The sequence below is a fragment of the Pristis pectinata genome, chromosome 8, assembly GCF_009764475.1.
Source record: "Pristis pectinata isolate sPriPec2 chromosome 8, sPriPec2.1.pri, whole genome shotgun sequence".
In the NCBI taxonomy this organism is placed as follows: Eukaryota; Metazoa; Chordata; class Chondrichthyes; order Rhinopristiformes; family Pristidae; genus Pristis; species Pristis pectinata.
The window spans coordinates 28912838-28935703 of NC_067412.1; the positions used below are offsets into that span (position 1 = coordinate 28912838).

Consider the following 22866-nt stretch of genomic DNA (forward strand, 5'->3'; position numbering starts at 1 on the left):
TAATGAGGAAAATGTATTTGAAGATCAAGACCTCAAACCCTCATGGTCTAATGAGCAGTATTCATCTCTGGCTTCGTGTATATTTCTGAGGCACCAAACTCTTAGGTCAAGGACATCAAAAGACTGGAGATGTACCATTCAAAACTGTCTCCATATGATCCTCAGTTCATTGGCAGGATAAGTGAACCAAAGGCAGAGTTCTCTCCCAGGACACTATTCCCTGAATTCAGGCCTTATTTCAGCTCTGATGTGCAGACCATGTCCTTTGCATGCTGGACACCTGCTTCCTAATATAGGCACTATTTTGAGCTCTGTCACAGCAGGACGTTACCAGGCAGACACAGGAAATAATTCAAGAATGTTCTCAGTACCTTCTTTAAAATGTTTCACAACCCAACCAATTACTGGGAATTCTTGACCCATTATTAGTGCAAATAAAATAGTAGTATTCAGGATGGTGTTGACAACCTTGAGTCTATGCACCAGAAACCCAGTGTAAGTGGTGGAAGGAGTATGCCACCTCCCAAATTATTCACTCATGTGTCCCACATCATCCCTTTCCAACTTCAACTTGAGTCTCCAGATTCACAAATATTAATACAGTCTCTACTTGCTACAATATAGCCTAAAGGTAAACTTTATAAATGTCCATTAGTATATAAAAATTTGCAAGAGAATATTTGAGGACAGTTTTTCATGTTGAAAGGGGTAAATAGTGGGTTCTGAAGCAAGTGTGGCAGAGTCAGCATGTCCTGTATTGGCCTTATCAGCTACCGTCTCAGAATCCACAGAAACTGAGTGGATGCAAGTCATCTTCAGTCCCAAAGGAATGCTTAAGGAGAGAATAGTGTGAGCGTAACTAACATTAAGCTGAAATTTCTACTAATTTTGCCATTGGCAATTTCCTGTAACGCAAAACATGAAATCAGCGTAAACAACTGGGGAACCGGGACACTAGAATTTGAAATTTATTCTATCTTTGTGTATTATTAAACAAATGTGTAGAAAATGTGGTCATTGATAATTTTCAATATTTTAATGTAAAAAAAATTCAAAGAGTATGGTGTAGGACTAAAATTTAGAAGAATTTTCTTTTAGTTCTCTGAAAATGGGTCCATTAAGTTTTAGGAACAAATTGAAGCATGTTCAGAAGCGACATAAATTCAGGAAAAACAGTTTTTTTAATATAGTGTGGGTAAATCTAGTCAGCATGGTTTCACCAGTTGTTCCACTAAGTTAGTTAGAATCAGGTTTATTATCACTGACTTTTATGTGATAAAATCTGTTGTTTTGTGGCAGCAGTACAGTGCAAAGACATAAAATTACAATAAACTACAAAATAAATAAATAATGCAAAACAAATGGAATAACAAAGTAGTGTTCATGGACCGTTCAGAAATCTGATGGCAGACATTGTGGAAATTCTGGTTCACAGCATGAAAAATGGGTGAAAGTGACTTCTGTCTAAGTTGCCTAAAACAACTTAGGAAACTGAACCAGAATCTGCCTGATATTTTTGGCTCTCTGGATACTCCCAGACCTCATTCACTAATACATTTGTCTTCCCCACACAACCTGATGCCTTGCTCCTGATCTCTTAACTACAAAATTTCAGAGGTGATTACAATTGGCAATGGAATTTACATTCATTACTTCATAATCTAAACCACCGAGTTAAATTTTGGTGTGCCACAATCCCATAATTCTTTGACTTTTTCAGTGTTTTGTTTCTATTAAAATGCTTTTTGGCAGATATGCGCACAAATTGAACATTTGATTAGTTGTTCTTTGTTAATTTTAATTTTGCTGGGTCCTGAGCTCACTTTACTTCCTCCATCATTTATTTGTATTTTATATGTACTTAACAGAAAGGTCTGTGTGCTGCTTTTGCAATGAAGTTTAAAACAAGGAAGGGTGGGTAACATCTTGCTGTGTTTGTACACATTTCCACTCACCACGCCTCCTGGGCTGATCACTACAGTTATCCAGTTGAACACTTCAAAGCGGGGTTGCAAGACAGATATTAGCACTGAAAGGCCAAGCAGCTAATAGGGCGATTCTGTTACTAGCTTTGTCTACCTCACAGAGAGGTCTTTTTATTCTAAATACTTAACTTTGCTATTACTCTACCTGCTGATCATGAAGCTGGAGAAGTGTGCCAACTGCCTCAGTCGGGTGAGAACACGTTATTGCTAACCTCTTGGAGGAATGTTTTCTATCAGAAGTGACAACATGAAATGGAGAGGAAGTTAATTTATAGCTATCATAAGTGTGTCCTGCATTCTTTGAGACATTATGCATGTTATTTCTTAATTTGGATGTAATGTGATCATGCAGATCATTATTTAGTATGACTTTTTACTTTTTAAATGAATTCTCGTCTGAAAGAGTATTTTCCTGTGGGCGAGGTTGACTACTCCGAATTACTAACCTTGCTCACTGTGAAGCAGCCTCACTACCATTTCAGTAGTTAAAAGGTATTTTTTTCTGACAGGAAGTTGTAAGCTGCAATTTAAAGTATAGAAAATGAGGTACCATTAATCCTCTGCACACACATTTGTGTTGCATGTCCCCTCCCAGCCTTGACCCCTTTTTTATTAGAATGTTCCTTATAATTCCTGCTATAAAGAGTATTCTTTATGCATATCAGATATGGTAAGTAGGCTGCACATTCCATTCTGGTTTATGTTCTAATCAACCTTATTCTCCTGCAAAATAGCTAAATCTTGCATTTGATATGGTTTAAGAGACCCTGAGATTCCATTTTAAGATAAGATCTTTATTAGTCACATGTATATCGAGACACACAGTGAAATGCATTTTTTGCGTAGTGCTCTGGGGGGCAGCCCGCAAGTGTCGCCATGCTTCCGGCACCAACATAGCATGCCCACAACTTTCTAACCTGTACGTCTTTGGAATGTGGGAGGAAACCGGAGCACCCGGAGGAAACCCACGCAGACGCGGGGAGAACGTACAAACTCCTTACAGACAGCGGCGGGAAACTGTTTCATTGTAACAGTTGACTTTCATGCCGAACTTGGTCACTAATTTGCACCAAACTTTGCTGCCAGTGTTAAATGAAAAAGCAAATGGGGCTGCTCGTGGCTTTGGTCATGGAGAGGCCTTCTGCGTGGTACATTATTTTCATTGTCCTTAAGCACTCCTTTGCGTCTCAGTAGTAATTTGCTTTAAATATCTTTTGAAGATGGATGACAATTTGTAATCTTTAAACTTTGCTTTTGTAGGAATGTGTGAAGCCTGTGAAAGTTGAAAAGAAACAAGGGAAATCCTCCGGTGTAATCCGAATCGAAGATGATGGTAGCTACACTCAGTTGAATCAGGTAACACCTGCAAGTTCCTTTTGGGTTTAGTTGAGCTACACGCTCCAGTTGAGTGGAATTAATGTTTAGAATTTAGTCTTCCTTTTTCTCTGTCACAATTAAAGTTGATGTTAAGTAAATGAAGGAAGTAACATCTGAAACAAAGTTGAAGCAATAATATGTTTGGAAAAGCAAAATGCAATTTATATTGAAACAAAAGGTTTTAAAAAGCTGAGATGATTTTCTTGTCATTTAAAATTGATAGGCCCATATTGAATCTTGTGCTTTTCTTCAAAGAGAATCCTCTTGAGAGGAAATTTGAAATTGTCCACATCAAAATGCAGATAGTGAGATAATTATTCTTCTCTGTTTTAACTGTTTCCTTTCAGTGTTTGTTCTTTTCCCTAACTTGCTTTAATTTTTCAGGATGGAGGTGTCCAGAAACTTGAAAAAGCAAAAATAACCCTGAATGACTGCCTAGCCTGCAGTGGTTGCATTACATCAGCAGAAAGTGTACTGATCACTCAACAAAGCCAGGATGAACTATACAAAGTTCTGAATCAAAACAAAGTAAGACTTTATTGTGGCAGATTAAGCATAATATTTGTGTACCGTATTTTTTCTTTATGGTCATTAAAATGAATGCATATTGTTCTTATTTGGTGACAGATCTAAGATCTCACTACATAGTCTAAATATTTTCAAAATGAAAATGGGATAAAGTTGTAAATTAATCAAAATAAATGTGAAAAGCCTGACAGAAAGAAGAGTGATCAAGTAGGTGCATTGAGAAACTCATAGCCAGTATAATTGAAATGATGGCTTTCCATTCTTGGTTCCTAAAACTACTTATTACTGCAATACATAATGACTCTGTTTTTGATTTGCTTGCTAAAGAAATGGTTATAGTTGATGTAAGATTTTTATCAACTTGGATTAAATATGATTGTATAGAGTTTCTGGATAGCACAGTGAGCTTAATAATAACTTTTTCTATGAAAATCCTGGAAATACTTTGCAGGTCAGACAACATCTTTGAAAACAGAAACTATTAATCTTTTCCGATTGATGTATTTCATATTAAATATCCACTGTTTGTGATTTCTAATGTAACAGCTCCAAATATCTCAATCTGAATTCTGATGCCTGAAAACAGCACTAAAATGCTGGTTTTGTTTAGGAGTGAGGAGATGCTTTGTTTCTATTCTTCAGTGAAAGATATTTATTTTAGTGGGTACTAAGGACAGAACTGATCTCCCAAATTAGCTCCTGACTTGATTAATTCAGTTTTCCCAGATGTTCTGATTGGAACCGCAGATCATTAGTCATTACTGGCAGCAAAGTTTGGTGCAAATTAGTGACCAAGTTCGGCATAAAAGTCAACTGTTACAATGAAACAGTTTCCCGCCGCTGTCTGTAAGGAGTTTGTACGTTCTCCCCGCGTCTGCGTGGGTTTCCTCCGGGTGCTCCAGTTTCCTCCCACATTCCAAAGACGTACAGGTTAGAAAGTTGTGGGCATGCTATGTTGGTGTCGGAAGCATGGCGACACTTGCGGGCTGCCCCCCAGAGCACTACGCAAAAAATGCATTTCACTGTGTGTCTCGTTGTACATGTGACTAATAAAGATCTTAAAATGGAATCTCAGGGTCTCTTAAACCATATCAAATGCAAGATTTAGCTATTTTGCAGGAGAATAAGGTCGATTAGAACATAAACCAGAATGGAATATGCAGCCTACTTACCATATCTGATACGCATAAAGAATATTCTTTATAGCAGGAATTATAAGGAACATGCTAATAAAAAAAAAGAGGTCAAGGCTGGGAGGGGACATGCAACACAAATGTGTGTGGATTTCTAACCTGTGAATTGGAAGACATGGGAAGATTTCTTTTGGATTATTTTGCTTCAATTAAATGTTTTCAATTATTTATGAGTGCTTAATTAACTTTAATTTTTTTAAATTTTTAAATGATTTATTTCAGTATTAATGGTGGAGACATTTAAACTATTAAACATTAATTATTTGACAGAAGCTGTAACTCTGCATTCAGCTTTCGCTTCAAATCTGACCCTATCCTATTCTGACCAGGCATTGATGCCATTTTATTTTATTGATGGCAACTGGCTCAGAGGTTTGGGGGGGGGGGGAGGTGTGGTGGAGGTGGTGGGTGGTAATTCTTCCGATCCCTCTTGGAATGTTGTACCTTAGAACAACTATTTCTTTGTAACCATAAGTAAATGGAGTCAATTTTAATAGATAGCAATGTGGTACTAAGCATTACTCTTTCATCAATTAGGTGTCCAGTTCCAAGAATCGAAAGATGGTGGTAGTTTCAGTTTCACCACAGTCCAGAGCATCATTAGCTGCAAGATTTAATTTGCCATTTACAGACACTGCGCAACGGCTGACAGCTTTCTTCAAAAATCTAGGTGAGTTGCTTGTGACAAGTTTATTGAATCATCAGCCCACTGCAGATATGTATGATATGCCTGTAGAGTGTGACACCTACACAAGGGTACAAAAATGTCAATGTTGAGGGGGGATTCTTGAGGCAAGGTTGTTGAAACAAGAGGTTCCCACATTCAGTTTGCATGCTTTGAACTGGGGAGTGGTTGAGGATGTTACAGTTTGTAAAACCATACACAGTAAATGAGCACTTAAGACCATGAAGCCAATTCCAGCAGGAGAGCTAATGCCTTTTTTCTTGATGTGTGTACAGTTGAAGTGTGTGGAATCTCTCTATTCCATAACATGTAACATTCTTTTTTACAGTGCTAATTATATCATCAGATGGAAATGATTAACACACTCCAGAGTCTGAGCCATTTGATTTGGACTCTCGATACTAGACTGTATTTCATTTTGTGCTGAAAAGAATAATGTGTTCCTTGTGATATAACAATTACCTCTTTAGCATACTGTCAGTCTGTGATGTATGTAGTGACGTAGCCAAAGTTGGAAAAGTATAAACTAGATAAACTATGCAAAAAAACAAACTTATATTTTTTTCTTGTAATTGATGGCTTTAATTTGCCAGAAATTTTGTGCTGGTTAGTCTACTTCAAAAGAGAAAATCAAGGAAAAGACTGCTGGCAGTAATAGAACAGGAACAACGGTTTGTAGAACAGAACAAGGCAACCTAATTCAAAATGGCTAAGGTTCAAACTTGCTTTGAATCGATCACCACCTGAGTTCAGAAGAAGGCTGCATTAAAACTGAAGGGACTTCCAGTGGAACATTGGAAACTAGTGACAACTGGTGGTACATATGTCCTACGTTGCCTGTGTTGTTAAATTAGCAATGAGGCAAAACATGATTTTTGTGTGCAAGAAAATGGGTACTAAATGTTCATCTTTTTAACAAGTGGTAATATTGTAATAATGTTTGTGTTATGTACGTTGGTGTTAGGAGGCAGAAATTGGGTACTTGATTCCTTGAGCCTTCTTTGCCAGTCAATAAGATCGTGGCTGTTCTGATCTTAACCTCAACTCTGCATTCCCACTAACCCCCTTGTAAATTTTTACCCCCCTTGCTTGTCAAGAATCTATTTCCCTCTGTCTTAAAAATATTCAAAGACTCTTCCTTTATGGAAGGGAGTTGCGTAGACACGTAGTCTTATGAGTAGGGAAAAATTTCACCTCATCTGTCTTAAATGAGCAATCCCTTCTTCTTCACATCCACCCTGCAAAACCCTTCAAGCAACTTGGACTGTACTTCCCTCAACTTGAACTAATGTCGTTATGTTATCTTTGTTTATTTTGTCGTGCAAATTATGTATAATTTATGTGAATTTAAGTTTATGTAATTTATGTTTGTCATGTTTGTAATGTACTGTGTTGCTGCTGCAAAAAGCTAATTTTCTTGGAATTTATACCCTGTGTATGTATGCCCCTGACAATAAACTTGAATGTGGAGATGTTAGAGTTCTGAGCAGCTCAGTTCACTCTAAAGTGGAATTTAGTTGAGACTGTGAGGAGTTAAATTACTGCTTAATCTAAAGATCCAAAGAATTACTATCTAGAAATTCAAAGAAACCTTTTTCAGTGTGATGCAATTAAATTTTATTTTCCAAAACGTAACATGATAATATATATTTTTGATGTATTTTGCATCAGTGAAAATTTGATTAGGCACTTCCTCTCATTCTTGCGAGTTCTGTCTTTGGGCATGCAAGATAACATCATTCTCCATGCAGGACTCCCTTTTGGAGATGGCAGGGGAACTCAGATCATGTGATCTGTGGGGCCACTGTCATTGGCTGCTTTTGAGCAATGTGTTCTTACCAGTCTGGGCAGGTAAGAACACTAGACCAGGCAGCTGTTCAGTAAGCAAATTTTTGTGTTCATCTTTAGGCCCTTTTAACATAGCAACCTCCCCACCTTTAACCCTGGATACACACAGACATTCTCTCCCAGCACCAGATGTCCATTTTTCTTTCATCTCCCACTGACACCCACCAGAAAATACTCATCTCTTTCCCCAATTATACCAAGTAATAGATCTGTGTTCCAACCAAATGTAGGGTTCCCGTGCATTGGGCATCCCATCACAGCACACCCTGGATCTGATGACCTCTGGCACCACCTCCCAACACAAGCCTGTGGAAAGGAGTACCAGGCATTTTCAGCTACAATGATGTACAACTCTCAGTGTGTTGTGTAACTGAAATTTTCAGCCTAGTACCAACTAGACAATTGCTGTGAAATTTTCAGGCAGATTTTTTTTCAGTGATTTTTCCCAAGACATTTTGTGACGTCCCTACTATGAAATTTGTAGTTTTGAAGATTGGGATTTTTTTTAAGTAGTTAATGATCAGTTGTTAGACAATCTAAGATATCTTTATTAGTCGCATGTACATCAAAATGCACAGTGAAATGCATCTTTTGTGTAGAGTGTTCTGGGGGCAGCCCGCAAGTATTGCCACATTTCTGTTGCCAACATAGCATGCCCACAACTTCCTAACCCCTACGTCTTTTACCATTTAAAAAAAAATCCATTGTTTTCAATTCATTTCCACGTAGGTGAGGGTGCATTAATTGTAGAATACAGGCTGTCCATGGGTTAAGAAACCCCAACTGACAGAGACCTCTACATACAAATTATTAATATTATAAAATTCAGAAGTCTGACATACGTACATAATTTCGTTCCTATGAACAGCAGAACTAGTTTCTTCTCTCCCTCCACTTTTAGTAATTGTTCTTTCTTATCAGTCTTATGCACTTTTGATGTCATTCATTACAATACTGTGGAGGTATGGTTACCATATCCAGTGATTTTTGTGTGTTTTCCAACTTGTGGATAAAATGGACTTAAGGATGCCTGTAAAAACAGAACCCATTTGTTACCCGGGTACGGCCTGTACAAGTGATTGTATAAGTGCAGTGGTCTTAATATTTTGTATTTAAGAAATATAACTGAACTGTTATAATATTGAAGTTAGTTTATTCAGATACAAAAATATTTGATTATGTTTGAAAGCATATTCTTGAAATTTTAATTACTCCAAATATTATTTCTCTGCTTCTTCAACATATCCCCAGGCGTTGATTATGTGTTCGACACCACTTTCTCCAGAAACTTCAGCTTGATAGAGAGTCAGCGTGAGTTTGTGCAGCGTTTCCGTAGTCATAAGGATGACAGCAAAGCCCTGCCAATGCTGGCCTCTGCTTGTCCAGGTACTTATTATAAAACAAAAGAACTTGTCTTGATTTAAGCTCAGTACAAACAATGAAGAAAGGTAGTCACTGTTGTAATATGTCACTCAGAATTTTGGTGGCAATATCGCCTTAGCAAATATACTCTAATGGCAAATAATCCAGCTTTGGTTCATGGTATTGGTATTGGTTTATTATTGTCACTTGTACCGCGGTACAGTGAAAAACTTGTCTTACAAACTGATCTTACAGGTCAATTCATTACACATTGCAGTTACATCAGGTTAGTACAGAGTGCATTGATGTAGTACAGGTAAAAGAAAAATAACACTACAGAGTAAAGTGTCACAGCTACAGAGAAAGTGCAGTGCAATAAGGTGCGAGGTCACAACAAGGTAGATCGTGAGGTCATAGGTCATAGTCCATCTCATTGTATAAGGGAACTGTTCAATAGTCTTATCACAGTGGGGTAGAAGCTGTCCTTAAGTCTGGTGGTACGTGCCCTCAGGCACCTGTATCTTCTACCCGATGGAAGAGTAGAGAAGAGAGAATGTCCCGGATGGGTGGGGTCTTTGATTATGCTAGCTGCTTCACCAAGACAACGAGAAGTAAAGACAGAGTCCAAGGAGGAGGGACTGGTGTCCGTGATGCGCTGGGCTGTGTCCACAACTCTCTGCAGCTTCTTGCGGTCTTGGGCAGAGCAGTTGCCGTACCAAGCTGTGATACATCCTGATAGGATGCTTTCTATGGTGCATCGGTAAAAGTTGGTGAGAGTCAAAGGGGACAAACCAAATTTCTTTAGCCTCCTGAGGAAGTAGAGGCGCTGGTGAGCTTTCTTGGCCGTGGCATCCACGTGGTTTGTCCAGGACAGGTTGTTGGTGATGTTCACTCGTAGGAATTTGAAGCTGTCAACCCTCTCGACCTCAGCACCATTGACGTAGACAGGTGTATGTACACCGCCCCCTTTCCTGAAGTCAATGACCTGCTCTTTAGTTTTGTTGACATTGAGGTAAAGGTTGTTGTCATGACACCATTCCACTAAGCTCTCTATCTCCTTCCTGTACTCCGATTCATCACTTTGTTGAAGAACTAATATTTTCTGGACCACCAGAATTCCTATGCTGTTCCAAACAGCATTGTGGGATATTTTAAATCCAGATATGAGTGCATTTGGGAACTTCGCATAGCTTGATATACAATTATGTAAGTACTTTTCAAATGTGTCAACCTAATTTATGGTTGTGTCTCTGGATTAGACTGAACTCTTGAACACAAAGAGGCTTTAAACTGGTTTGTGGCTGGTTAAGTGGTTGGGTGATAAACTGGCAGTTGGAGTTTAATGGAATAGGAAAATTGTAAAAACAAAATACTTTTTAAAACTTGGGACACTGTTTCTCCAGGCTGAGGTATCTAGAACCAAGAGTCACAATCTCAGAATAAGGGATTGACCATTCAGCACAGAGATGAGAAGAAATGTCTTCACTCAGTGGATAATGAGTCTTTGGATATGAAGGGATCAATAGATATGGGATTAGTACAATGGTAAAATGGGATTAGTACATTAGTAAAATCATGCTGACTAAAAGGTCAGCCATGTTATTCTGATTGGCTAAGCAGACGCAAGTGGCTGAATTGCCTATTCCTGATATTTGGAACTTTCTATCCCAAAGAGCTTGTACATTCTGGTGAGTATATTTGAGACATAGAAGGGAATCGAAGAATTTGGGAAAGGACATGGAATAAATAGACGTTCAGTTATTATCTTATTGAGTAATGGGGCAAATGTGATAGGCCATATGCTCAATATATATCCATTATTTTACATACAATTTAGGAGACATGCCACTCAAGCTGATTTGATTGTAACCTCAACAATGCACTCCTATCTACCTATGGTAACCTTTCACACTTTTCCTTATCAAGGACCGATCTACCTCTACCTTTGCCTTAAAAATATTCAAAGATACTGTTTCCACCGCTCTTTGAAAAAATATTCAAAAGAATGCCAACCCTCTGAGAGAAAAGATTTTGCCTCATTTCTGCCTTAAGTGGATGACCCTTTATTTTTAGACAGTAACTAATTCTAGATTCAATCATAAGAGGAATCGTTCTCTGCACATCCACCCTGTCAAGACCTCTCAGAATCAAGTCACTTCTCACTCTTCAAAACTGCAGTGGATGCAAGCATAGCCTGTGCAACATTTCTTCATATAATAGCCTCCCATTTCTATGTAAATGTCTGAACTGCTTCCAGTGCTTTAACATCCTTACTGAAATAGGGAGACCAATACTGTTGACAGTTCCCCAGATGAAGTTTCACCATAGCTGAAGCATAACCTCCCTTTTGCATTCAATTTCCTTACAATAAACAGTGATGTTCTGTTAGCTTTCCTAATTACTTGTAGTACCCACACATTGGTCTTTCGCAAATCTTGTACTAGGACAGCCAGATCCTTCTGCATCTCAGACCCTTCAGTCTTTTACCATTCATATAACGTATTTTTAAATTTTTCCTTCCAACATGGACAATTTAACTTTGACACTGCATTTTCTAGATCACTGCTTACTCAGTTAGCTTATTACAACCCTTTGGAGTCTCCTTATGTCTTCTTCAAAGCTTATTTCCTACCTGTCTTTATATCATCAGCAAACTTAACAACCATGCCTTTGATGTTTTCATCCAAGTCAGTTATATAACGGGAAGAAGTTGAGGCCCCTGCATTGATCCCTGTAGCATACCAGCCTCGTTACATCTTGCCAACCAGAAAATGACCCACTTATGCCTACTATATTTCTCATTAGCCAGTCAATCTTCTATCCATGTCAATATGTTACCTCCTGCACCATAAATTGTTATTTTTCCACAATTATGTTTGGTGTGGCACTCTATCAAATGCCTTCTGGAAATCTTTGTACATCCATTGATTCTCCTTTATCCACAGCACATGTAATTTTTCAAAGAACTCCAGTAAATTAGTCAAACATAATTTCCCTTTCGGAAAAGCACGTTAACATTGTTTGATTGCCATGAAATTTTCTAAGTGCCCTGTTACAACATTTTTAATAATATCTTCTTTGATTAACATACGAAGTTAACTGGCCTATAGTGTTCTGATTTCTTTCTCCCTTTCTGAATAAAGGAGTTATATCTGGTGTTTTCCAATCTAATGAAACCTTCACTGAATCTAGGGAATTTTGGAAAATTAAAATCAATGCATCAACTATCTCATTTTTTAGGTTCAAAAGTGAGACTTTGCTGATGACAGTTAATGCTTAATACTATCCCCTTCCCAGACAATTAGTCATTGAAGATTCAAAGCTGTAAATTTTGTAAATCTGAAATTAAAAAAATTAGAATTTGTGTAGGTGGCTATCATTTTTTTAAAATTAATTGCCACAACAAAAGATTTTGTTGGGAACCTGTTTTACTTCCACTCTGCCACATCTGTTCATGTTCTCAACTGTTTTCATGTTTTTAATGTCTTCCTGGGATGTTGTGATCAAGATATCGAAGCAGGTTCAGGCATGCTGTTGGCACAAAATATTTTAAAAATATTTGCATCAATATGGTGTTTTTTATATTAAAGCCTCTGAAAAATCTTGTGCCTTTAAATTGCTTTGGCAGGGACTTTTTAAGCTTGGCCCAACAAAATTAAACATGAATATTAATTTACAATTGCACTCCTCTGTGTTTCAGGTTGGATTTGTTATGCAGAAAAGACCCACGGTAGTTACATTATTCCATATATCAGTACAACAAAATCCCCACAGCAGGTGATGGGCTCTTTAGTCAAGGACTACTTTGCAAAACAGCAGGTAAGCAATAATACCATTTCCTAAATTCAGAGCACCATTTTGTTTTTACAGATTCTGCTGATTAAGATTTAGGTAGAGTAAAATAAACCAAATTTTAACCATATATAATATAATTTATTGGATTATATGAATTTTCCCATCTTTTCCCTGCTTCAGTTGTGTACCTCGGACTGAAATCTCATTCGGGGATGTAGATGTTGTTTCTTTTTATGTTGTGGAGATAAATGAGAGAAGCCCAAAAATGTGTGCAACTCTTAGTGTAGGTGGACATTGGCCTCAGCATTAGGAACATGTTGGTAGTGTAGGCTGAATGAAGGATGAAGCCCCCTTTTGTTTGCTATAAAATGCCTTAATCCTAAACTGAGAAGGACATATCAGATGCACCAATGAGACCCTTCTAACTCTGAGTGCAGTACCCAACAGTTATCCACTTCAGCTGGACAGAGCTAATAGGAGCTGAATTAATACTGTTCGCAAGTATTTTATGCAGCATGCTGGCAGCAAAGATTCATCTAATTGGAAAAGAATGGATTCAGATCCAATGTCAAATTAAAGAATAGTAGTGTAGTTCTTTTAATTCAAAGGAGCTGGTAGTAAAATAAACATGCTATTGGGCTTGTTCTTTTAAATGCTTGCCATCTTGGATGAGACCTGATGATTGCTGTTTCTTCAGGCTAGTACATTTTCCTCATGCAAGTCTGGCATGCCTGCAGTCCAAAAGCAAAGTACTGCAGATCAAGTTCAAGTTTACTGTTGTCACAGGCATTTATACACAGGGTTTAAATGCCATGAAAATTAGCACTTTACAGCAGCAGCACAGTATATTACAAACATTGAAAACATAAGTTAACAAACTTAAATTAACATAAATTATACATAACTTAAACATGGGCAAAAATGAACTAAAGAAACATAATGACAGTAGGGAAAGATCAATAAACGTAACAACACCAGTGAAAGATTCCAGAAATCTGAAGTTAAAAACAAAAAATTCTGGAAACACTCAGCAGGCCAAGCAGCAATTGTGGAGGGGGAGACCATTTCAGGTCAGTGACCTTGTGTACCATCTGCTGCTGCCACACAATGGTATACCTTAACAAGAAAGTGGTGTCCCTTACCCAGAAGGTTATGTACTTTTAAAGTGGAATGATATAAATGAGATTAGATAAAGATATCATAAACGGGATTATATAAAGATACGCTCATAGCTGGAGTCTCCTTCTGCAATTGAAAATAGACCTTTGACATTAGCACTTTTTATTTATCTTGAAATTAAAAGGTTGAGGACTAACCTATTAAAATTTCTTAAAACAATAAGGTGTATCCAGGACAAGAGGGGATAATTTTGAAATTGAACCTAGGTCCATTTGGATTGGAACTGGGAAGTTGTTTTACAGACACGGGCACTGAGGATATCTGGAACATTTGCTTAGAAGGGCGTGGATGATGGGTCACTGCCCAGGACACATGCGGAATATTGCACTCTATTCCATTATCACGATTTAGGAAAGATGTAAAGATTCAAGAGAGGATGCAGAAAAGATTTTTCAAATGGTTCTGGTGATGTGGGATTTCAATTACAAAGTTAAACTGGAGATGCCAGAGCTCTTTAGGGCAAAGAAGGTTAAGATAAGGTTTGATAGAAATGCAGATGATCATGATAGTTTTAAACAGGGTCATGCAATATAACTGTTCCAATTTGCGGCTGGTTCAAGGGACAGAGAACACCAATTTAAATGAAGGCCAAAAGATAGAAAGGAGATGTGAGAGAAAACATTTTACACCAAGAACTGTTGTGATCTGTAACTTACTGCCAGTAAAGATGGTGGAAATAGAATCAATCAGGGTTTTCAAAAGGTATTTGGATGGCCACTTTGAGCAAAGATAATTTGCAGGGCTGAGAGGAAAGAGCAGGGTAATGGAACTGTTTGTTCCACATTGAGCTGACAGAAATGACTGCCTCCTGTGCCATAATGATTCTGCAATTCCACTTATATTGGCAAGAGCTTAAATTGAAAATGGAGTTGAGGTACAAATTGGGCATGATCTAATTAAGATGATTTTCATGATCTCATTAAATGTTGGAACAGGTTTACTGCTCTACGTTCCTTTAAAAGGAAATATATTTTTAAGTTGAAATGATTCCTTATTGGAATGGGTATTGAATATTTCTCATTTGAATCAAGTATGAAATGTAAATTTAATTGGAATATTAGTAATTATGCAGGTAGTAAAACTAAGGAGCACTATATTCTTTTGCCCTTAGAATGTGACTCCAGATCAAATATATCACGTAACAGTGATGCCATGTTATGATAAAAAATTAGAGGCTTCAAGGGAAGATTTCTTCAGCGAGGAATACCAAACAAGAGATGTAGACTGTGTAATTACTTCAGGTAAGGAAAGCCTAAAGCAGGGCTGTTTGTTAAGCTTAATGGCATTGAAGCTTCAACTGTTCTTTTCCTACTTCATTATCTCTTTGCTCCCTCAGCCTCTTTTGTCTTTTTCTTTGTCTGTAATATTATACTGTGTGGTTAAGCCAAAAAAGAAACTTCTGCGTGAGTTGGATTCACAGTTTGATGCTTAAAGCAGTATCAATCAGTCAAAATCTGGGAATATTTCAGATTGAAAGTCAAACTGTACAAATATGATTATTCAGCTCAAGTTTAGGATTTCTAATCTGAATTGATAGCCAGTTTCACTCATAAGCATAAGGGAGATGAGGGTTTCTTAATTCACACATTCCAGGAATTGGTCACTTTGCAGCTACAGAGTTCTGATCAGCCAGGAATCTTCAAGATGTGTGTTATTGTCAAAATGGTACTTAGCATTAGATGCAGGTGTGCTGACAATACATTGAAGGAGTGTAGCACCACGGAACAGCAGACTACATGGGAAGTATCTAAGTAATCTGTAAACGGGTATCTGTGTATTAGTCAAGTCCCATATGATGTGTTGCCTTTCTGGTGCCAGAGTAAATGATGTAATGGGCAGAAGTGCAGTATCTTTTTTAGATAAGATAAGATGTCTTTATTTGTCACATATGCATCGAAACACACAGTGAAATGCATCTTTTTGCGTAGAGTGTTCTGGGGGTAGCCCGCAAGTGTCGCCATGCTTCTGGCGCCAACATAGCATGCCCACCCATACATCTTTGGAATGCGGGAGGAAACCAGAGCACCCGGAGGAAATCCATGCAGACATGGGGAGAACGTTCAAAATCCTCACAGATAGCGGCAGGAATTGAACCCAGGTCGCTGGCGCTATAATAGCGTAACGCTAACCACTACACTACCGTGCCTTCTGTGAGCTTTAGTGGAGGAAGAGGCTGATCCAGAAATGGTGGATCACTAGTACTAACAATATAAGGAGGGTAGAAGTTGAGGGCCAACAGTTAAACTTTCATGAACTGGGCAGGAAGTTTAAAAAGTAGGGCCTTGAAGATAGTAGTCCCAGTGTCTCATGCTGATGGGGATGGAAGTAGGAAGATGAAGCAGATTAATACGTGCCAAGAGGGAGGACTTCAGATTCCGAGGCTTTCCTGTGGCAGGAGGCATCCATTCAAAATGGACAGTTTGCACCTCAGCAACATTGGGATCAATGTCTTTGCAGGAAGGTTCACCATTGTGTTTGGAGAGCACTTGAATTGGCAGAGCATCAGTTTGAATAAGCAGAAAAGAAAGATGAGATGTACAGTTACATAAGTATTAGTAATGAATAGGAAAATGTACAGTATTATGTGGGAGCAAGCTAAGAGAAACTACACGAGAGACAAGTTGGGCTTAGAATTCATTAAATGCGCATGTATAAAAAGGTTTGGTGAATGCATTTGATGAGCTGTAGACAGAAGTAGCCATGGAAATATATGATGAAATTATGATAGCAAAAAGATGGCTCAAAAAAGGCTGATGTGGGAACTTAAAATTCCTTGATACAAGGTGTTCAGAATAACGTAAGGAAGGAATAGAAAGGACATGATGAAGTAGTAATGTTTAAGAAAAATTATTATTGTACAGGAGAGAAAATGTCTTTGAAGGGGTCAAGTACAGAATTCATTAAGTTGGATGTTCCTTAAGCTACCACATATATGCAGCAAAATTGCAGATGTGCAAGAACTATAGAGTGGTGATATTAGACTCATCAGTTACCACAATATTGATTTGGCTAACATTAGAGTTAATAGCAAAGAAAGGGAGTAATTTCTGCATTGTATTCAGGAGAATGACCACTGTATGTGCAGTGAAACAGGGAAAAAAAAAATTATCTGATCTGGTTCTGGGGTATGAGGTGAGCCAAGTCGACAAGTATTCATTGGGAGAATACTTGGGCGACAATGGACAGTGAGTCCATATGGTTTAGGTTAATAACATATGTTCTCCCCATGTCTGCGTGGGTTTCCTCCGGGTGCTCCGGTTTCCTCCGGGTGCTCCAGTTTCCTCCCACATTCCAAAAACGTACAGGTTAGGAGCTGTGGGCATGCTACGGAAGAATAACTTCAATAGGATGAGAGGGAATCTAATTAGAATAAAGGTAAAACAGTAACAGAATATTATGTGACCTTAAAAGAGAAGTTTCAAGTACAGGTTAGGTACGTTCTGACAAGGGGGAAAGACGAGAGAGCCAAAACCAGAGCTTGCTGTGTGATCGAAGGTGATGGAGAATCATGAAACAGGAAGGGGTCTACATGGCAAGTCCAATGAATTACTGAAGTTATTTTATTTAGGTTTTTGATTCTGGGCATTGCTGGCAAGATCATATCTCTGTCTTCCATAGACATTTGATTGTTGATTTTAAGATTTTGGTCAGTGATATATTAATCAAGGAATCTCTATTTTGAAGGTGAAGTGTTGAAGATGTTGGAACAAGAGGGACTTTCTTTGGTCAATGTGGATCCTGTACCATTGGATGCAATGTAAGTCAAAATATTTCTTTATATGATGAACTTGAGCCTCTTTTAGGTTCAGTTCTGATCATTTGTTCATGTAAGTTTATAATCTTTTTTGAATTTACAATCCTCACAGCTGTTTTACTTTTTAATAGTGCTTTGTCAGCCACCTACTGAACCCATTTAAGCATTGTGACCTGTGCTGACCTCATTTCAATGAGTCTATCATGAACGTGATACCGTGCTCCTCACCATTGGGCTATGTGTCTTGTTTTCATAATTCACATTAAGATCATCAAGGACTCTGCTGAGAGAAGTGGCATTTAGGTTGGGTATTCAAACTAATTGCTAATCACAATAGTGTTTATTAATCCTCAGCACAATGTGCCATTTTCTCATTTCAAGACATTTAATAAAAAAGTTAACCTGATTTGCCGGGTGTATTTATTAATCTTTGACATTGCATTCTAATACTTAGCACTGAGTAAAATTAGAGAGAGGGGAATAATTGAAGCAGAACTGAAGAAAGGTCAAGAAATTAGTAGACAAAAGTAGTTAGAACAGTGTTGGCAAGAGGAAAGTAGAAGTGGAATATAGGAAGTTAATGGAAGTTATAAGATATGGTAATATTAAAGGCTGTGTAAAAGGTGAGTGATGGTAGAGGGTTTGGTGGAGAATAGAGAGAAAACCTTTGGAGGCAGCAGGAGTGGCAGCAAATGTGATGCCACTGGTTAGTATATCCAGATACAGGAAAATCAGATAGCCAAAGGAAGGAGGAAGTAAAAGCTCGAAGGAAGGAAAGAAAGGTGAAGGGGAAGGTCATAACCTCCTTTAAAGGAAGGAGCATTCTCCACAAACCAAAATTGGCCTTAATAATCAAATCATTAATTTGCCTTGTTAAAATTACGAGAAATATTAACACTAAGTAGTGCAAAGCTCTGAGATTAGGAAAGCTAGGATTGCTTTATTACAAAGACTTGTGATTCCAGGTCTTTTACCTTTTTGCTATTCTTTGTTGAGATATGACCCTTCAGTATTTCTACATTTGTTGGCAGCTTAATTCTCAGGGCAACAGTGTCTGGTTTTAGAGAGATCAGTTCACGTGGCATGATGCCTGATGTATGCAAAGAAAGAACTGTTATTTCCAGGAGTGAAGCAGATGGTGGTGGTAGGCATCTAAAAATCAGGAGCTACAGCAAAGATGAAGAGTCAGAATGGGATTGTAAATGGGAGGCTCATGACTTAGTTAAAAAGATGAAGGAAGTGGGTATTGAGTTCCTGCAGAAAAGCTGTAAAGAGATTGAGGCAAGCTAGCATTTAGAGTAATAAAATCTATAGAGTTAAGAGTTTGAGTTAGATACTATTTAAAATATTAATAGGTGCGATAAACATGAAAACAATACATGCCCTCCTTGGGCTATGAGCGGCCTACTTATGGACACCTGTACATATGAATGAGCTCCCTTAAGTATTATTAAATTCAAACAAGAACCAGTCTTGAATTTAAAAAAAACCTGCTTACATGTAACCTCCCTGAAGCATTCAGGCACCATTGTCTCTTAAGAACACAGGCTGCCGGTTTCACCGCAGGAGGCTGCTTAAGAGAGTTGCTTTGGAAATTGACAAGCAATTGCTTCTATTGATACTTGTACAATAATACTCCATAAAACAATATAAATTCCACTGATACTTAAAGACCATCAATACCAACCATGGAGCATGGGACATCCTGATTCTGTTCCATTGTAACTAGGCAGGGGAAGGCGGTAAATAAATGTTCATGTTAATTGACTCTCATCAACACCATTCATTATGGTTACTGTATCAAGTGATTTTTGACTTGTGGACATCTGTAAAAGTGGAACCCAATAGTAACCTGGGGATGGCCTGTATGGTGCAGAAGCATGAAAGAAATGTGATTGTAACTCCTTGTGGCTAGATTGAAATCAAATTTCTTTGTTACAAAACAAAACTAGAAAATGCTGGAAACACTCAGTAGGTCAGGCAGCATAAGATAAGATTTCTTTATTAGTCACACGTACATCAAAACACACAGTGAAATACATCTTCTTGCGTAGTGATTTGGGGGGCAGCCCACAAGCGTTGCCATGCTTCTGGCGCCAACATAGCATGCCCACAACTTCCTAACCTGTACGTCTTTTGGAATGTGGGAGGAAACCAGAGCACCCAGAGGAAACCCACGCAGACATGGGGAGAACGTACAAACTCCTTACAGACAGTGGCCAGATTTGAACCCGGGTCGCTGGCGCTGTAAAGCATTATGCTAACCACTATGCTGCTGTGTGAAGAGAGGGGTAATGTTTCAGGTCAGAGATCCTTCATCAGAACTGCAAAGGAGATTTAGAAAGAAAATGGTAATTTTGGGTTGTAGAGCAGGTAGAAGGACTATCTGTGAGTGGGGGAGAGCCACCAACCACTTCCCATCTTACAGTACTTCCCCGTGCAACTGCAGGAGATGCACTTTCCTTTCACCTCTTGACTTCCCACCAGCCAGGAACTCAAACAGTCGGTCCAGATGAAGCAGCGATTCACTTGCACTTTTTCCAATCTAGTGTGCTACATTTGGTGTTCAAAACATGGTCTCCCCAGTGTCAGGAAAAACAAACACAGATTGGGTGAATACTTTGAAGTGCACCTGTGTTCCGTCCTCAAGATCACCCCAAGCTTCCTGTTGCCTGTCACTTTAATTTTCCAACCCACTCCCACTTTGGGTGTCTCTGTCTGTAGCCTCCCACACTGTTACAATGAATCCAAACACAAGTGAGGGAAAAAATACCTCATTTTCCTTCTGGCATGTTCTTCCAGACTCAATATTGAATTCTCTAACATCAGGTAACTTGCATTTTCTGTCTGGATCAGAACTGGCCATTTCTGCTGTAAGTCATCCTTCTGTGACTTTTCAGCCCATTAGTACTCTTCATTAGTACAGCGGGTCTGCTGGGCATGTCTCACAGCCTTGTTGCTTGCAGAAAAGATAATCGCCCATTTGAACTGGTCTCGCCCTATCACAGATATTTCCTTTATCTTATCCATCCTTGCTGCATCTTTTCTGCAAATTATTTTTTATATATCTTTCCCAGTTCCTAAGAAGGACCTGAAACGTTAACTCTATTTCTCTTTGCACAGATGCTGCCTGACCTGCTGAGTGTTTCCAGCATTATGTTTTCTTTTCCGATTTCCAGGCGTCTTCAGGTTTTTGTTTTCTTCATGATACATATTCACACTGTAAGCCATATGAGGGGAACCTGTAAAGTAACTTGACATCAAAAGCAGCATACTTAATTACTTTGGAAATCCTTATCACTGTGACATCACAGATGTAATAGGTAATGCAGGTAAATAATACATTTTGCTAAAGATGCGACCTGATTGTAGAGTTTTCCAACCAAGACTAAACAATTTGCTGTGTAAAAAATAAACATTGCATCTTGGCGTTAGCAGTACAAAAAAAACAAACTTGGCTTCTTTAGATAGATTGCCCAGATATTTTGATATTTGTACAGAGGCTTTTTCCAGCTTCCTGAAGTTAATGATGTATGGCAGACAAGATGCCACCATTACGCCTTTCCAGCTCATAAATTGTTGGAGAAACGCCAGGCTATGGGTGTAGTGTCTCAAAAGTATTTATTTTTCGCTGGAAGTGATGCAATGGAGGAATGCTAAGCTGGAGACTGGTTTAAATAGGTTCCCTGATCAATATCTCATGTTTACAATCCTGAGCATTAGTGAACACTCCACACAGGCAGGTGCAGCTCAAGAGAGAATCATAAGCTTATTTGACTTGAATTCAGCTGTAGAAGTTTAGTGTAAAAGACGATCACTGCAGAAGTGCACTTGTTTTTATTCCATCAATAAAATTGTTACAGAAACTATCCAAATTATTATAAATATCAAGAAATATATAATAGTTATATTATCGTAATTTTTATGTTGAGTAAACGATTCAAAGGCATTAATTTTCACATGAAATAAAAATATTCTGCAGTGGCTGATATTTTAGATTGATTCTTTGCACGGCTATATTTTATGAATGGGAATTTATCAGTTAGCTTTTTATGGGAAATAAATAAAATTTTGTTTTAATTCAAAGACAGAGTTCCTACAGCTTAACTGGATGTACTACTACATTAACAGAGAAATGAGTCAACTGAAACCATTGGGGACTAACTCCATCTCCTAGACAGCAATAATGCAGTAGCAGAATTCAATTGTTCTGTTATCTGTCACACCAGTGACTCTGAAGACAGGGTGGGTGAATTTGGTGCTCCCCGTTAAGGAAATAGATTACTTAATTTCTGAATAACAGCACTAAACCAACAATCTTTGGAAGAATTTCTGTCTAGAATAAAAGTTCCAGTTTTAGATTAAACATATGGCATGCATGAAAGTTTGAAAATTAAACAGCATGAAAATTAACCAGCATGCATGAAAGTTCTTTTTTACAGCTGCATCATTGGAACTGTTTACAGTATTGGGGAGGAGGAAGCTAAGGACTTCCTGGAATTAATGAAGTGTGGCTCCTGTATTGCCGTTTACAGTGAAGAGCCCAGATGGTGAGGTGGATACTAAAGGAAAGGGAGTGTGCTCGTGAAGTATGATACAACTGCCAAATTATACAACAAATAAATTCTTCACTTAAGAGTTAGATACTATGAATTTTAATTTAAATGTAGTTTATAAACCAAGGTTTCTCTTTTATCTGTACAATTAAGGAATCTATTTCTTAATCTGGATGGTCCCAAATATTTTACAGTTGTCCACTTGGAACAACTACATGATAGTATAGTGAACTGAATAACAAGAATAGGACATTATGGATTCCTGAAATCCCTTGGGATGGGGAAAAGGGGAAGGAAACTGAACTTATTAAAGTCTTGAAAATTCACAACCTTGAACCTAATTTTGTATTTTAAATTATCTTTGAAATTCTTAAATTGAAATTCTTTGACATTACAGCATCATCAGGCCTTTTCTCGTCTCTCTCACCTCATCTCTGATGTCTGTTTCTTCTGTTGTTGAATGTTATGATACCTCTCAATACTATGCCCATTTTTTTTCTGCAAATTCATTTTTGAACCTCAAATCCAGCTTTTGCAGTATTACAACACCAACATAGCCCTTAGGAGTCACAGATGTCAGCTGTTGATTGGAACCATGGTGTAC

At 38.1% G+C, this 22866-nt stretch overlaps 1 protein-coding gene across 1 annotated transcript in view; it reads left to right on the top strand.

Annotated features, from left to right (window-relative positions):
• Positions 1–22866, top strand: part of narfl (nuclear prelamin A recognition factor-like) — a 40983-nt gene that overhangs the window by 2281 nt on the left and 15836 nt on the right. Inside the window, exons 2-8 of the mRNA XM_052022148.1 lie at positions 3246–3341; positions 3747–3890; positions 5621–5753; positions 8868–9002; positions 12679–12797; positions 15064–15193; positions 17637–17709. Of these exons, the coding sequence (XP_051878108.1) occupies positions 3246–3341; positions 3747–3890; positions 5621–5753; positions 8868–9002; positions 12679–12797; positions 15064–15193; positions 17637–17709 (830 nt within the window). The remainder of the gene's footprint in view (positions 1–3245; positions 3342–3746; positions 3891–5620; positions 5754–8867; positions 9003–12678; positions 12798–15063; positions 15194–17636; positions 17710–22866) is intronic.